This window comes from Ranitomeya imitator, chromosome 4 (assembly GCF_032444005.1).
Source record: "Ranitomeya imitator isolate aRanImi1 chromosome 4, aRanImi1.pri, whole genome shotgun sequence".
Classification (NCBI taxonomy): domain Eukaryota; kingdom Metazoa; phylum Chordata; class Amphibia; order Anura; family Dendrobatidae; genus Ranitomeya; species Ranitomeya imitator.
Genome location: NC_091285.1, coordinates 609,765,765 through 609,781,792, shown reverse-complemented (window position 1 = coordinate 609,781,792; position 16,028 = coordinate 609,765,765). Strand labels below are relative to the sequence as shown.

The 16,028-nt window shown below is 44.4% G+C and overlaps 3 protein-coding genes across 4 annotated transcripts in view; 2 read left to right on the top strand and 1 right to left on the bottom strand.

Annotated features, from left to right (window-relative positions):
* Positions 1 to 16,028, top strand: part of CDS2 (CDP-diacylglycerol synthase 2) — a 120,953-nt gene that overhangs the window by 21,326 nt on the left and 83,599 nt on the right. The gene's annotated exons all lie outside the window — the stretch shown is intronic.
* LOC138676889 (uncharacterized) lies at positions 1,074 to 3,622 on the top strand. Its single transcript, XM_069766576.1, has 4 exons — positions 1,074 to 1,217; positions 1,687 to 1,781; positions 1,875 to 2,021; positions 2,529 to 3,622. The coding sequence occupies exons 1-4, from the start codon at positions 1,101 to 1,103 to the stop codon at positions 3,448 to 3,450; spliced, it is 1,281 nt and encodes a 426-aa protein (XP_069622677.1). The 5' UTR covers positions 1,074 to 1,100; the 3' UTR covers positions 3,451 to 3,622.
* LOC138673812 (uncharacterized) lies at positions 3,878 to 8,657 on the bottom strand. Its single transcript, XM_069761851.1, has 4 exons — positions 8,607 to 8,657; positions 4,952 to 5,093; positions 4,696 to 4,846; positions 3,878 to 4,615 (listed from the first exon to the last, which is right to left on the bottom strand). The coding sequence occupies exons 1-4, from the start codon at positions 8,655 to 8,657 to the stop codon at positions 3,952 to 3,954; spliced, it is 1,008 nt and encodes a 335-aa protein (XP_069617952.1). The 3' UTR covers positions 3,878 to 3,951.

Below are 16,028 nucleotides of genomic sequence, written 5' to 3'. Positions count from 1 at the left end.
TTTGGAGTCAGACTGTTTGAGGGTGTGCACAGGTGTCTTTTTATACTGATAACAAGTTTAAACAGGTGCCATTACTACAGGTAATGAGTGGAGGAAAGAGGAGACTCTTAAAGAAGAAGTTACAGGTCTGTGAGAGCCAGAAATCTTGATTGTTTGTTTCTGACCAAATACTTATTTTCCACCATAATATGCAAATAAAATGTTAAAAAAACAGACAATGTGATTTTCTGGATTTTTTTTTCTCATTTTGTCTCCCATAGTTGAGGTCTACATATGTATATATGTATATATGTATATATATATATATATATATGTGTGTGTGTATATATATATATATATATATATATATATATATATATATATATATATATATATATATATATATATATATATATATATTATATATTATATATATATATATATATATATATATATATATATATGTGTCCACATTTATTCTACCTATTCTATTGTAAGCTGTCAGTGTGATTTTACTGTACACCGCACTGAATTGCCGGCTTTTCTCTCTAACACCGCTGCGTATTTCTCGCAAGTCACACTGCTGGTCCGTGTGTAATCCGTATTTTTCTCGCCCCCATAGACTTTCATTGGCGTATTTTTTGCGCAATACGCTGACAAACGCAGCATGCTGCGATTTTGTACGGCCGTAGAAGACCGTATAATACGGATGCGTAATATACGGCTGATAGGACCTGACCCATTGAGAATCATTGGGCCGTTTGTAATGCGTGTTTTCCGGACGTATTCTATGCGCTCATACGTCCATAAAACTCGCTAGTGTGACGCCGGCCTAAGGCTATGTTCACACGTTCAGGATTTCCATCCTTTTTTTTTCCTGACTGAAAACGCAGGTCTCTGCAGAAAACGCAGGTGCGTTTTTTGGTGCGTTTTTGGTGCGTTTTTGATGCGTTTTTTAGTGCGTTTTTTAGTGCGTTTTTTGATGCAGTTTTGTCTGCAGATTGTCTGTGTTTGACAGAAATAAAGTTTACTGCAGTGGGGGGGGAAAAAAAAAAATGATGTCATTTCCTTGTCCAACCCTTTTTTTCTTCCATCCTCCATTTTGGAACTTACACATCAAAATGAGTGGACGTGCTGAGCGTCGTCCAGATGACAGCCCACGGATCCAGCTCCGCACGCCACACCGGATTGCGATCCTGGGGTTGATGCTTCTAATTCTGAATCGACATGCACGTCAGGTAAGCAGATGTCTGTTTGTTTTATATATTGGGTTATGGGTACATGTCCACGTTCTGGAAACGCTGTATGTTTGGCGCTGCGTGTGGCCGCAGCGCCAAACATGCAGCGTCCACATGTCAGCATACTGGAGGTGATGTCATGAAATCACGTGTCCACTGTGTGTCATCTGTCAGCCCTGCGACTCCGGACATGCTGCGTGTCTTTTATGATCACAGCATGTCCGTGTTCCTTGTTGTGAAACTGCGGCTCCGCAATGAATAAAACAGGGCCCTATGCGTCGGGTGTGATGATGCTGGATTTGTACAATGAACACATCTGGCATCATTGCGTCCCAGAATGGGGTGGGCCTTCCTGAATGTGGACACGTACCCTTACATAATCGGCATTGTTTTCCAGGCATGTTTGATATATTTTTCAAATTGTTGTGTTTACAAAAATTTTTTTTATTTTTCTATTTGGCGGCGGCAGAGAAGACGTGTGCAGAAACGAATGTGGGTGCACCCGCTTGTAGAAGACCGAACTGAGAAGGGGCACTTTCATGTGCTGTACAATGATTTGAGGAGGTAAGTAGAAATATATAGAATGACTAATTTACCTTTTTTTGCAAGCAATACTTGTGAAGTAACCCTTTTTTGTTGTTCTTTTGCAATTTTCAGATATCCTGAAAAATTTATATCGTTTTGTCGGTTACCAATTATTGCCTTTAACAGACTGCTTACCATCCTGGCACCCCATTTAACACTGCAAGACACGGTGATGAGGAAGTCCATCTCTGCTGAGGAAAGGCTGCTCATCACCTTGCGGTAAGTAACAATTTTTTGGGGGGAATGTTGTTAGGTCTGTATTTTACTTGTGTCTGTGTCCAGTATGTGTGATTAAACCCACCCAGTCCTCTTGTTGGACAGGGGGCACACATACACACACACACACACACACACACACACACACACACACACACACACGTGAGATATAAGGCTGAGTGTTGCATGGTAAACCCCGGCTCTGCCGCCTGCACTCTGGAGCGGAGTCTGCACCCACATACCAATACATGGAGCCGCACGCTCCACAACGGAGTGCATGCAGCAGGTCCGGGGATTACCATGCAACACTCGGTCATATCTCGCATGCGTGTGTGCACAAGTCCCATCAGGCCTTTTATTAATGTTTTTTACACCCTTTGTGTTGTGCTGGGTGTTAATGCCAGCATTATTGAATGGTGCTGGACGCATATAATAGCGGCCTTAACTTGTGACATGTTGTAATTACCTTTTTGTGTGACATTTCTAATTTTCTTTTTTGTTTCTTTCCAGATTTTTGGCCACAGGAGAGAGCTATACATCCCTGCACCTCCAATTTAGAGTTGGTAAATCTACCATCTCTAACATTGTGAGGTGTACATGTACCGTCATCTGGCAGAAGTTGCAGCCCATGGTGATGCCTTCCCCAACCGAGGAGACTTGGCTGCAGGTTGCAGCAGGCTTTCAGTCTGTGGCCAATTTCCCAAACTGCATAGGTGCAGTCGATGATAAACATGTTCGGGTTCAGCAGCCACCACGATCAGGATCACGCTTCTTTAATTATAAGAAGTATTTTTCAGTGGTCCTGATGGCGGTGGCTGATGCCCATTACAAATTTGTTGCCATTGACGTTGGTGCCTATGGTAGTACTGGGGATTCTCGGGTGTTGCGAACGTCACAGATTGGGATGCAAATTCTTCGAGATGGCGGCACGCTCCCAGCCCCACGACCTTTGCCGGGTTCCACACATCCAGTGCCCTTCGTGATGGTATCGGATGAGGCGTTTCCCTTAACAACAACCCTGCTGCGCTCATACCCACGAAGGGGACTGGATGCCCGACGTAGGATTTTTAATTATCGGCTGAGTCGTGCACGCAGATATGTGGAATGCACCTTTGGGATCATGACTAGTCAGTGGAGGATCTTTCACACTGCCATTCAGTTGGACACAGACACCGTTGATGCTGTGATAAAGGCTTGCTGTGTACTCCACAACTATGCTCGTGAGTACAACACTGACGTTGATGTGGAGTACCAGCAGCCAGTATTTAATCCAGTGGTCAACGGGGGTCTGGGTAGGCCGTCCAACTCTGGTGTGCGTGTGAGAGAATCCTTCACTGACTACTTTATGAGTCCTGAAGGTGCCGTGCACTGGCAATACTCCTGTGCTGGTGTTGAGCAGCCTGACCAGCAGAGAAGGATGCATCTACACTGACCCCCCAAAAAATGTTGCCGACATCGCTGATAACAGTTTTGACAACATCCCGAAGAATGAGAAACGCCATCAACCAACACAAAAGTTTGAAAAAAATTTTTTTGTTTCATGTGACCAAAAACAGTTTTAAAAAATTGGTTGTAATATAAATAAAAAATCTATTTGGGTGTAATTTGTTATCTTTTTTTTTATGTCTAAAAAATTGTTGGTGTTTTACGAAAATAATAGCAGTATGACGTATACAATTGTTAACACATCAACACATAAACCACTAATTGATAGCCCATAAACCCAGGATAGCGGCCTTGTCCGCATTGTAATAAAGAAGAGAATATTTTGTGTGAAATATAATATATTTAAAAGAACACAAATTATTTGTAATCTTTACAAAAGATTTTTCAATTAGAAAAAAAAAAAAAAACCCCTTTCAAAACCAACAGGCAACTGGAGCTAAAAAAAAAACAAAAAAAACTCTGTGCCACTGAAAACTTTTGCCCACGTTCAATTCAGAAATGTATATTCGGGAGAATAGAGGAAATTTGATCCCTCAGATTGATATGGTGCTCCCCCCATATGCTGCGAACTGCCTCTGTCTCCAGAACTTCCTTGGCTGTGGGCCAAATACTGGGGTCTGGTAGCTGTTGTTTCCGGTGTTCGGTGTCGGGGCCTGAAAAGTCCCAACACCCCCATCAGAACCTCATTGTAGGGAGAAATCGGAGCAGGGTCCTCCAGAGCAGTGAGGGACATCTGGACCATAGACATGAAAAGAGATTGTCTATCCGGTGGCAGGGAGCGTGTTTTTCTTGCGACAGTTTGTGCAAATGAGTCGCAATGGTCATCGGAACTAGATTTTTTTAATAAATCTAACGTGTCACAAGCTATTTGGACAGTTTGGTCATCTTGGTTCTTCTTTGTTTTTTTTTTTTTTTTCTCTGCTGCCACCGGATAGACAGCTCTCTTCTCCACTCTCACAGCTTCTGCGGAATCAGATGCTTCAGCAGCTGCTGAACTAGATGTTGATGCAGCAGCTGCTGAAGTGGATGCTGATTCAGCAGAAGCTGTGGGAGTGGAGGTAGAGATGGTCCCTCCCACTCCAGAGGAACTGCCTGCTCCATCCTCTTTGTCGCTGTCCTCCAAATCAGCTACCGACATGTTTCCTTCCGTCCTGTTGGTGAAAAAAAAAATATAAATTTTTCGCACAACATATTATATATAAATAATCATGTGGAGTGGATTTTAACTTACTTTCTCAATGTCCTACTGGTCACAAGAAACTGCAGCTCTTCACTAAAGGGGAATTTACTTTTGCTTGGCGAAGAGCCACTCTTTGAACATTCATTGAGGAACTTTGTAAAACGGTCTCTGATGGAGCGCCAACGTTTCCTCACATCGTTATCTACCAAAAAAAGGTTACAAAATACAACAACATTTTTTGTGAGATCTAAACAAATTATATTTTTAATCTACTCAAGGTTTACTAAATAAATTTAATTAAAATTACCGATTTGCTGCTGTGTACTCCCTGGATATTTGTCCCAATCCGGGATAAGGTCGCGCACTATTTTTGTCCAGGCTAGTTCCCTGAAGTATTTATCCTTGTATGATTCATCGGCTGGGTCCCACAAGGCCGGATAATCACGAACCTACAATAAATACAATAGTGTCATCTCATAATCTATAGCACGACCAAGTAATGTTACACAATTGCTAGAAATATTTCAAAGTAACCCCTAATCATTGAACACAAGCACAAACTGAAAACACAAACACCAATAAAAACGTTTGTGTGCAGTTGTTTTACCACTAGCTCTGTCGCCGTCAATCCTGAGTGGTTCGTGCGACAATCAACAACATTCAGTAAAAAACACACTATAAACTGAAATAGTTAGGGTAGGGTTAGGGCTCATAACCCTAAGCACCCTACCCCAAAAGGGATCCTAAACATAACCCAACCACAAAAGGGATCCTAACCCTAACCCTACCCCTAAAGGGATCCTAACCCTAACCCTAACCCTACAGGGATCCTAACCCTAAAGGGATCCTAACCCTAAAGGGATCCTAACCCTAAAGGGATCCTAACCCTACCCCTAAAGGGATCCTAACCCTACCCCTACCCCTAAAGGGATCCTAACCCTAACCCTACAGGGATCCTAACCCTAACCCTAAAGGGATCCTAACCCTAACCCTACCCCTAAAGGGATCCTAACCCTAACTCTACAGGGATCCTAACCCTAACCCTAAAGGGATCCTAACCCTAACCCTAAAGGGATCCTAACCCTACCCCTAAAGGGATCCTAACCCTAACCCTACAGGGATCCTAACCCTAAAGGGATCCTAACCCTAACCCTAAAGGGATCCTAACCCTACCCCTAAAGGGATCCTAACCCTAACCCTACAGGGATCCTAACCCTAACCCTAAAGGGATCCTAACCCTAACCCTACCCCTAAAGGGATCCTAACCCTACCCCTAAAGGGATCCTAACCCTAACCCTACAGGGATCCTAACCCTAACCCTAAAGGGATCCTAACCCTAACCCTACAGGGATCCTAACCCTAACCCTAAAGGGATCCTAACCCTAAAGGGATCCTAACCCTAACCCTACCCCTAAAGGGATCCTAACCCTACCCCTAAAGGGATCCTAACCTTAACCCTAACCCTACAGGGATCCTAACCCTAACCCTACAGGGATCCTAACCCTAACCCTAAAGGGATCCTAACCCTAACCCTAAAGGGATCCTAACCCTAACCCTAAAGGGATCCTAACCCTAAAGGGATCCTAACCCTAACCCTACAGGGATCCTAACCCTAAAGGGATCCTAACCCTACCCCTAAAGGGATCCTAACCCTAACCCTACAGGGATCCTAACCCTAACCCTAAAGGGATCCTAACCCTAACCCTAAAGGGATCCTAACCCTAACCCTACCCCTAAAGGGATCCTAACCCTAACCCTAACCCTACAGGGATCCTAACCCTAACCCTAACGGGATCCTAACCCTAACCCTAAAGGGATCCTAACCCTAACCCTAAAGGGATCCTAACCCTAACCCTACCCCTAAAGGGATCCTAACCCTAACCCTAACCCTACAGGGATCCTAACCCTAACCCTAACCCTAAAGGGATCCTAACCCTAAAGGGATCCTAACCCTAACCCTTACCCCTAAAGGGATCCTAACCCTAACCCTACAGGGATCCTAACCCTAACCCTAAAGGGATCCTAACCCTAACCCTAACCCTAAAGGGATCCTAACCCTAACCCTACCCCTAAAGGGATCCTAACCCTAACCCTACAGGGATCCTAACCCTAACCCTAAAGGGATCCTAACCCTAAAGGGATCCTAACCCTAACCCTACCCCTAAAGGGATCCTAACCCTAACCCTACAGGGATCCTAACCCTACCCCTAAAGGGATCCTAACCCTAACCCTAACCCTACAGGGATCCTAACCCTAACCCTAAAGGGATCCTAACCCTAACCCTAAAGGGATCCAAACCCTAACCCTAACCCTACAGGGATCCTAACCCTAACCCTACCCCTAAAGGGATCCTTTAGGCTTGCTATTGTAAGGTGGCATTAAGCACGGTTAATAATGGAGAGTCGTCAATAAGACGCCTATCCATTATTAATCCTATTAAAGGGTTACTATAATATATGTGGACCCCCTAAAAAAATACATAGGGTCCCCCTATATTTTTAGTCCAGAAAGGCTAGGCAGACAGCCGTGGGCCAATATTTGAGGCCTGGGAAGGGGTTAAAATACCCATGGCTGTTCCCAGGCTATGAATATTAACCCACAGCTGTCTGCGTAGCATTTCTGGCACTACAATATAGGGGGCCCCTAAAAAAAAAACGTGTTGGGGTCCCCCTATATTTTTAGGCCAGAAAGGCTAAGCAGACAGCTGTGGGCCAATATTTGAGGCCCGGGAAGGGGTTAAAATACCCATGGCTGTTCCCAGGCTATGAATATTAACCCACAGCTGTCTGCGTAGCCTTTCTGGCACTAAAATATAGGGGGCCCCTAAAAAAAAAACGTGTTGGGGTCCCCCTATATTTTTAGGCCAGAAAGGCTACGCAGACAGCCGTGGGCTTATATTCATAGCCTAGGAAAGGGGCCATGGATATTTGCCCCCCCCTGGCTACAAATATAAGCCCGCAGCCGCCCCGGAAAAGGCGCATCAAAAAGATGCGCCAATTCCGGCACTTAGCCCCTCTCTTCCCACTCCCGTGTAGCGGTGGGATATGGGGTAATGAGGGGTTAATGCCACCTTGCTATTGTAAGGTGGCATTAAGCCCGGTTAATAATGGAGAGGCGTCAATGAGACGCCTATCCATTATTAAGCCAATGAAAGGGTTAACAAAAAAAAACACAAAGACTAGAAAAAATATTTTAATGAAATAAAGACACCCACTTTTTGACCATATTTTATTTAACGCCTAATCCGTCCTGAAGACCCTCGACCTGAAAAAAAGGCAAAACAAAAAAACAAATTCATACTCCCTGGCCCTGTCCGCAGAAATCCATCTAGGGTCCCACGAAGATCTTCCATGGAGAACAGACACATCCAGAGATGTGTCTGCTCTCCATGACTGCAGAAACACACTGACAGGAGCCATAGTTCCTGTCGGTGTGTTACTGCGCATGCGCGAGCGAGTTTACCGGCGGTCATTGACCCCGGCACTCTCGCTTAACGGCAGTGCTGCGTGGGAAAGTTCAACGCAGCTGTACTGCCGGTAACCGAGACGCCGGCGCCATTGAACTCCGGGACAGTACGCGATACACTGCTAGGAGCTTCGCTCCTGGCAGTGTATCGCCGGAGAGCAGCCGATCGTCGTGGGACAATCGTTTTATGGATTCTGCGGACAGGGAGTATGAATTTGGTTTATTATTTTTGGATTTTTTCCTTGAGGATCGAGGGCTTCGCCTACAAGTGTGGTGTATGGTGAGTATATACTCTATGTTATGTGTTCTATGTACTGTACTGTGTGTGTCATGTATGTGTATTGTGTTTGTGCTTGGTGTAAACTTTAGTATTGTGTAAGTCGCCGGACACAGGGACAACTCTCCCATCCTAAATACCGGATGGGAGTAGTAGTCCCATACGGCGACTTAGCACAATGGAGGCATATCGTCGCATGGGGACGGACACGCAGACATACCAGATCAATCAGACGCCCGACATCGATCCCCATGCGACGGTATGCCTCCATGATGACAGTCTCTTCGGGATACAGTCAGGACCACACACGCCGCCCACGGACTTCCGCCCACGCACTTCCTCCCGCTTCCCCGCACTTCCTGCTGCAGCGGTTCTGCACATCAAACCGCAGTAAAACCCGCAGATATATTTTTGATCTGCGGGTTTTACTGCGATTTTGACCTCACAATGGAGGTCTATGGGTGCAGAACCGCTGCGGTTCAGGAAAAAGAAGTGACATGCTCCTTCTTTTTTGCCGCAGCTATTCTGCGCGGCTTTTTAAACGAAATTACGGACCATGTGCACAGCAGTGACTGTTTTCCATAGGGTTACATTGTTATGTACCCTGCATGGAAAACTGCTGCGGAACCGCAGCGGCAATACCGCTGCGGTTCCGCAGTAAAAAACGCACTGTGTGAACATGGCCTAATAGCCAAATGGCTCCCGTGTAGTGCCTCCTCTTCTATTTGCGTTACTTCTGCAGCAGATCCATTCTGATCAGTCATTCCATGTGTTTCACTTGAGCAATTGGCAAATGGATTGTAAAAAATAAATGCATGTGTGAATGCGACCTTACCCTCTGTGACACATTTACTATTACAATTTGTATACTATCTTGGTCTCGCATCTCCGATTGATGAAAAGACTGTTTCGCCTTCGTATTTTGCTTCTACGAACAATTCTGGAATCTTCACCAGAAATCGAGATCGTCTATATCTGTTTTCTAAAACCAGGGGTTTGACTGAGTATGAGTGATTTTCTCTCCACCCCGCTCATGTCTACAGGGTCCGTATATAGGTACATATGTATGATTATATTTCCACTAGATGGTGGCCCGATTCTAACGTATCGGGTATTCTAGAATATGTAGGTAGTATATAGCACAGGCTACGTACTATATTGCACAGTGACGTAGTATATAACATAGCTACGTAGTATACAGTTGTGGCCAAAACTATTGACACCCCTGCAATTCTGTCAGATAATACTCAGTTTCTTCCTGAAAATGATTGCAAACACAAATTCTTTGTTATTATCTTCATTTAATTTGTCTTAAATGGAAAAAACACAAAAAGAATTGTTCTAATGCCAAATTGGATACAATTCCACACCAAACATAAAAAAGGGGGTAGACCAAAGTATCGGCACTGTTCGAAAAATCATGTGATGCTTCTCTAATTTGTGTAATTAACAGCACCTGTAACTTACCTGTGGCACCTAACAGGTGTTGGCAATAACTAAATCACACTTGCAGCCAGTTGACATGGATTAAAGTTGACTCAACCTCTGTCCTGTGTCCTTGTGTGTACCACACTGAGCATGGAGAAAAGAAAGAAGACCAAAGAACTGTCTGAGGACTTGAGAAACCAAATTGTGAGGAAGCATGAGCAATCTCAAGGCTACAAGTCCATCTCCAAAGACCCGAATGTTCCTGTGTCTACCGTGCGCAGTATCATCAAGAAGTTTAAAACCCATGGCACTGTGGCTAACGACCCTAGATGTGGATGGAATAGAAAAATTGACAAGAGATTTCAATGCAAGATTGTGCGGATGTTGGATAAAGAACCTCGACTAACATCCAAACAAGTTCAAGCTGCCCTGCAGTTCCAGGGTACAACAGTGTCAACCCGTATTATCCGTCGGTGTCTGAAAAGGGACTGTATGGTAGGAGACACAGGAAGACCCCACTTCTTACCCCAATCTCAAGGCTACAAGTCCATCTCCAAAGACCTGAATGTTCCTGTGTCTACCGTGCGCAGTGTCATCAAGAAGTTTAAAGCCCATGGCACTGTGGCTAACCTCCCTAGATGTGGACGGAAAAGAAAATTGACAAGATTTCAACGCAAGATTGTGCGGATGGTGGATAAAGAACCTTGACTAACATCCAAACAAGTTCAAGCTGCCCTGCAGTCCGAGGGTACAACAGTGTCAACCCGTACTATCCATCGGTGTCTGAATGACAAGGGACTGTATGGTAGGAGACCCAGGAAGACCCCACTTCTTACCCCGAGACATAAAAAAGCCAGGCTGGAGTTTGCCAAAACTTACCTGAGAGAGCCTAAAACGTTTTGGAAGAATGTTCTCTGGTCAGATGAGACAAAAGTAGAGCTTTTTGGGCAAAGGCATCAACATAGAGTTTACAGGAGAAAAAAAGAGGCATTCAAAGAAAAGAACATGGTCCCTACAGTCAAACATGGCGGAGGTTCCCTGATGTTTTGGGGTTGCTTTGCTGCCTCTTGCACTGGACTGCTTGACCGTGTGCATGGCATTATGAAGTCTGAAGACTACCAACAAATTTTGCAGCATAATGTAGGGCCCAGTGTGAGAAAGCTGGGTCTCCTTCAGAGGTCATGTGTCTTCCAGTAGGACAATGACCAAAAACACACTTCAAAAAGCACTAGAAAATGGTTTGAGAGAAAGCACTGGAGACTTCTAAGGTGGCCAGCAATGAGTCCAGACCTGAATCCCATAGATCACCTGTGGAGATCTAAAAATGACAGTTTGGAGAAGGCACCCTTCAAATATTAGGGACCTGGAGCAGTCTGCCAAAGAAGAATGGTCTAAAATTCCAGCAGAGCATTGTAAGAAACTCATTGATGGTTACCGGAAGCGGTTGGTCGCAGTTATTTTGGCTAAAGGTTGTGCAACCAAGTATTAGGCTGAGGGTGCCAATACTTTTGTCTGGCCCATTTTTGGAATTTTGTGTGAAATGATCAATGTTTTGCTTTTTGCTTCATTGTCTTTTGTGTTTTTTCATTTAAGACAAATTAAATGAAGATAATACCAAAGAATTTGTGATTGCAATCATTTTCAGGAAGAAACTGAGTATTATCTGACAGAATTGCAGGGGTATCAATACTTTTGGCCACAACTGTATAACAGAGCTACGTAGTATTTAACACAGCGTACGTAGTATATATCAGAGCTACGTAGTATATAACACAGCCACGTAGTATATAATATAGCCACGTAGTGTATTATAGAGGCACATAGTATATTGCATAGCTACGTAGTATATTGCACAGCCACGTAGTATATTGGACAGTCACGTTGTATATTGCCCAGCTACATAGTATATAGCACAGAGATGTAGTATATAACGCAGCCCACGTAGTATATAGCAATGCGGGCACTATATGCGTGGTTAAAAAAGACCTAAAATAAAAAATATATACTCACCTTCTGAAGGCCCCTTGTAGTCCTGTCACCTGTAAGCGGTGCACGCGGCAGCTTCCGGTCCCAGGGTTGGTATGAGCGCAGGACCTGTGATGACGTTGCGGTCACATGATCGTGACGTCATGGCAGGTCCTTCTCGCATAGCATCCTTGGCACCGGAACCTGCCGCTTGCACTGCCGAAGACAGTGCACGATGTCTGAGTGTGAGAATAACCTTTTTTGTTTTATTATTATTATTTGTAACATTAGATCTTTTTACTATTGATGCTGCATATGCAGCATGAATAGTAAAAAGTTGGTCACACAGGGTTAATAGCTGCGTTAACAGTGTGCGTTACCCGCGGCATAATGAGGTCCGTTACCGCTGGCATTAACCCTGTGTGAGCGGTGAGTGGAGGGGAGTATGGAGCGGGCGCCGGGCAGTGAGTGCAGGGGAGTAGGGAGGGACTAAACGGACTGTGGCCGTCGCTGATTGGTCGCGGCAGCCATGACAGGCAGCTGGCGTGACCAATCAGCGACGTGGGATTTCCGTTACGGAAGTTGCAGACAGACAGACGGAAGTACCCCTTAGACAATTATATACCATATATAGATTGGAGGCACGGTTCAGAATATTAGTACTTGTAGAGTAGATCTTATTTAGTGCTGATAAATTATAGCTGTGGAGCGTCGTCACATTGGACAAACGTTGGTTGAAATATCCGATGTTGACCATAAGAAACGATCATTGACTGATTCGGTGAAACAAATGATTGTTGGTTTTCTCCAATGATTGACTTAAGTGTGAGTTATCATTCAAAACATCAGACAGGCATGTTGGCTTATTCTTTTTTGGCTGCTGTAAAGCATCATTTGTTGAAAAAAAAAAACCAATCTAATACTGGCCTGTGCAGTCGGAGATGAATTTTGGGCTGTTGATGAATAATCATCCAGTAAAAAAATAAAAATAAATAAATGTATGTATATGTATGTGTGTGTGTGTATATATATATATATATATATATATATATTATACGTACGTATATATATTTTTTGCCTAAGTGGTGCTTCCGTCTGTCTGTCGCGGAAATCCCGGGTCGCGGTGTAATGCAGTCCGTTAACGCTGCTATTAACCCCGTGTGACCAACTTTTTACTATTGATGCTGCCTATAATGCCCCAAAATACAGTAGGAGTAGTAATCAACTGCACTGTCGTAACTTAAAAAAAACCCCACATTATTTATTGTGAATAAGTGGTACGTAGTATGGAGACTTGAGATGAACAGAGACGGTTTGACCTGTTCCAGGTCTTTCTCGTGTAATTGCTGTTTCCAGTGTGCGCTATAGACTGGGGGAGTCAAGCGCTGTTAGTGCTGATGCACTTTCCAGGATGGGCTGAAATGTGTTTATCTGGTCCCCTTATGTCTCTATACTAAGCTAAATGGCTATATGGCCTGCCCGGAGGTTGCTACCAATATAGTATTGGATATCCAGAGAGAAAAGTTACAGCCTATATGGGTGCTGTCATCGCGGCGTCCACCGCTGAATAGCAAGTCTTGCTATTCAGCGGTGGACGCCGCGATGACAGCACCCATATAGGCTGTAACTTTTCTCTCTGGATATCCAATACTATATTGGTAGCAACCTCCGGGCAGGCCATATAGCCACTTGAATCTATACATTGTCCCAGTAAACGTTACTGATGAAGGTCCAGTTGTGGGACCGAAACGTTTTCTGATTTGGGATAATAAATCTTTCGTTTCTTCACACCACAAAGTTGAGTGCCGGGTTTTGTATTATTTGCTGATTACGGTTTGGGAACCTACCCGTGCACCTCATATGGTTGTGCACACGTGTTTCTAACTACTCTATACTAAGCTAGTGATGAGTGGACGTGGTCTCGCTCCATACAACTGGCCGGGGGTATAACGCATACATTCCCTTCTGTCCCGTGTCTGAAACTGGAGAATTGCTGCAGTGTGTGCTCTGGGGGGGATTCATAGGTCTGCACTCGCACACAGTGACTCTCGACTTACTGGTTTTGACCGGACAACCGCTTTAAGAAAAAAAATATTTATTGTGTTTTAATCTTTCCAGTATTTCGATAGCTGTTTGGCTTAGAGGCCTTTTTCCTTCATTCATCCCATCATGTTGCATTGTTGGTAGGTAGCAGATATGGCGTCCCCTGTGTATATACCCTCGCTGTATCTACGTGTTGGTTTCCATGGCACAGTTAGAGGTCAGTTGTGTTACAGCCATGTCTGTAGAAATATGAGGCTTTTTTGTCCTTCAGTACACAGGTTCTACATGATTTGCCTTCTCGTGTAGACAGATCCATGAATGCTCTTCATGCTTTTGTTCATCCATGTTCCACATCCTAAACGAGGAGGGTTTTGTATTTTCACTTTGCATATGGCGTGGATGGAAATATTAAGTCGGGGGCGACCCCGGCGTATGTCAGTAACCTCTGCCTTACCAGACTTGTGAAAGAGGCTGACGACCTATGTGTTATGCTCAGTGTTAAGTAACCGGCGACATTCCAGCTGCGGCCTCGTATGTGACATGTTGCTTCTTCTTCCAAGTTCACGCATGGCCAGAGATTGAGAGCTGACATACTCCAGTTTGTGGAGATCTGAAGTGTTTCTTCTGTACACTGTGTGGATGTGACAGGACGTGCTGCTGACACCGGCTCGGCAGTATTTCTGGAAGCATGTTTCCCGCTGTCACAGCAGTCGCTCTGGTCATGTATTGTCTTGTTGCTCGCACTCTCGGGCTAAGCCGGCAGTCTGTTCTCCGGCTGATTGCATTTATTTTTAACCATTTTCCCCTAAATGGATCCTTATGTAACATTGTAGGCGGAGGATGCAGAATCCAGTATAAACATGGCCGAGCTCTGACACTGAGCAGGAGGCCTGCATCGTCTTCACGGAGGGGGAGATGAGGGGCTTCACATTTTGGTGGAAATTACTGTAAAATATAGTCAAAAAGGATGGAACAATATGATCACCTCGGAGGGAATGTGACACATGTATTAACATGAAAAGAAGCACAATCTATTCAAGTTTTATCTGTACCCTACAAATGTTCAAAGTGACTTCCATTGGTGGCACGGCAGATGTCCAGGCGGTCGTCCAGTTCTGTCCAGACGTGTGCCAGAATATCCTCGGAGATAGACTTCAGTGGTTCATTGATGTGTTGTCTCCAATCGTTCTGATCCTGTGGCTCCGGGAAAGAGACCTTGAGGCATTGATGTTGCCCTACAGAAAAAAGTCACAGGGTGTTTGAAGAATTGACCCAAGACACAACATCACTAAAACAGTGGAGTCCATATTTAAGGATATGCCGGCAAGCTTTTGTGTTATTTGTGAACAGGCCTGGTATAAGGGATAAACCATCTCCGGTGTCCTTAATAGGTGATAGGAACATCCATATAAGATGGGGCACTCTCTAACTCTTCCTGTTAGTGATAGTCTGCGACGACATGCAAGGCTTAACCATAGTGGCTCGATGTTGTGATCATCTTTTGGTTTATAAGCGTGCAAATGTAAAAGGATTTTGTGTCCCAGGATTGTAAGTTATCCGTAGAGATCGATGGCTAGGACCACTGACGTTACCTACCATGGGGACAGCAGATGCCTCAGCCTTATTCTGTCCATTACCAGAGCAGTGATTTACCATGGAGACTAATGAGATGTTACAGCGGCACGCAGCGAGCACGGCGGTTGGTCTGCTGTGTGGTGATCTTGCATATGACATGAGGCCATCTCTGCCAAATTAAATTATATCTATTTCACCTGTTACGCTTTTTGTACCGAACATCTCGTCGTGTTAGGCTATGTTCACACGTTGCATTTTTGCAGTGTTTTTTTTTTTCTGCAGGAAACACCTGTTTGAAGCAGCTACAAAACTTGCAGTTTCTGCTGTTTTTGTTTGCTGCATATTTGCTGTGTTTTTGTTGTTTCTTGTGCATGCTGATAATGATTTTTTTTCTGGGGGGGGGGGGGGGGGGGCACTTTATGTAACTTCCTTAGGCTACTTTCACACTAGCGTTTTTCCGCAGACGTCTAAATGCGTCGTTTTGTGGAAAAAACGGATGCGTCAAAAATAGTGAAAAACGGATGCAACGCATACAGCATTTCGACGGATCCGTCGCAAATCCGCTAAACGGTTCCGTCGAAACTGTATGCGTTGCATCCGTTTTTACCATTTGTTGCATCCGTTTTTATGA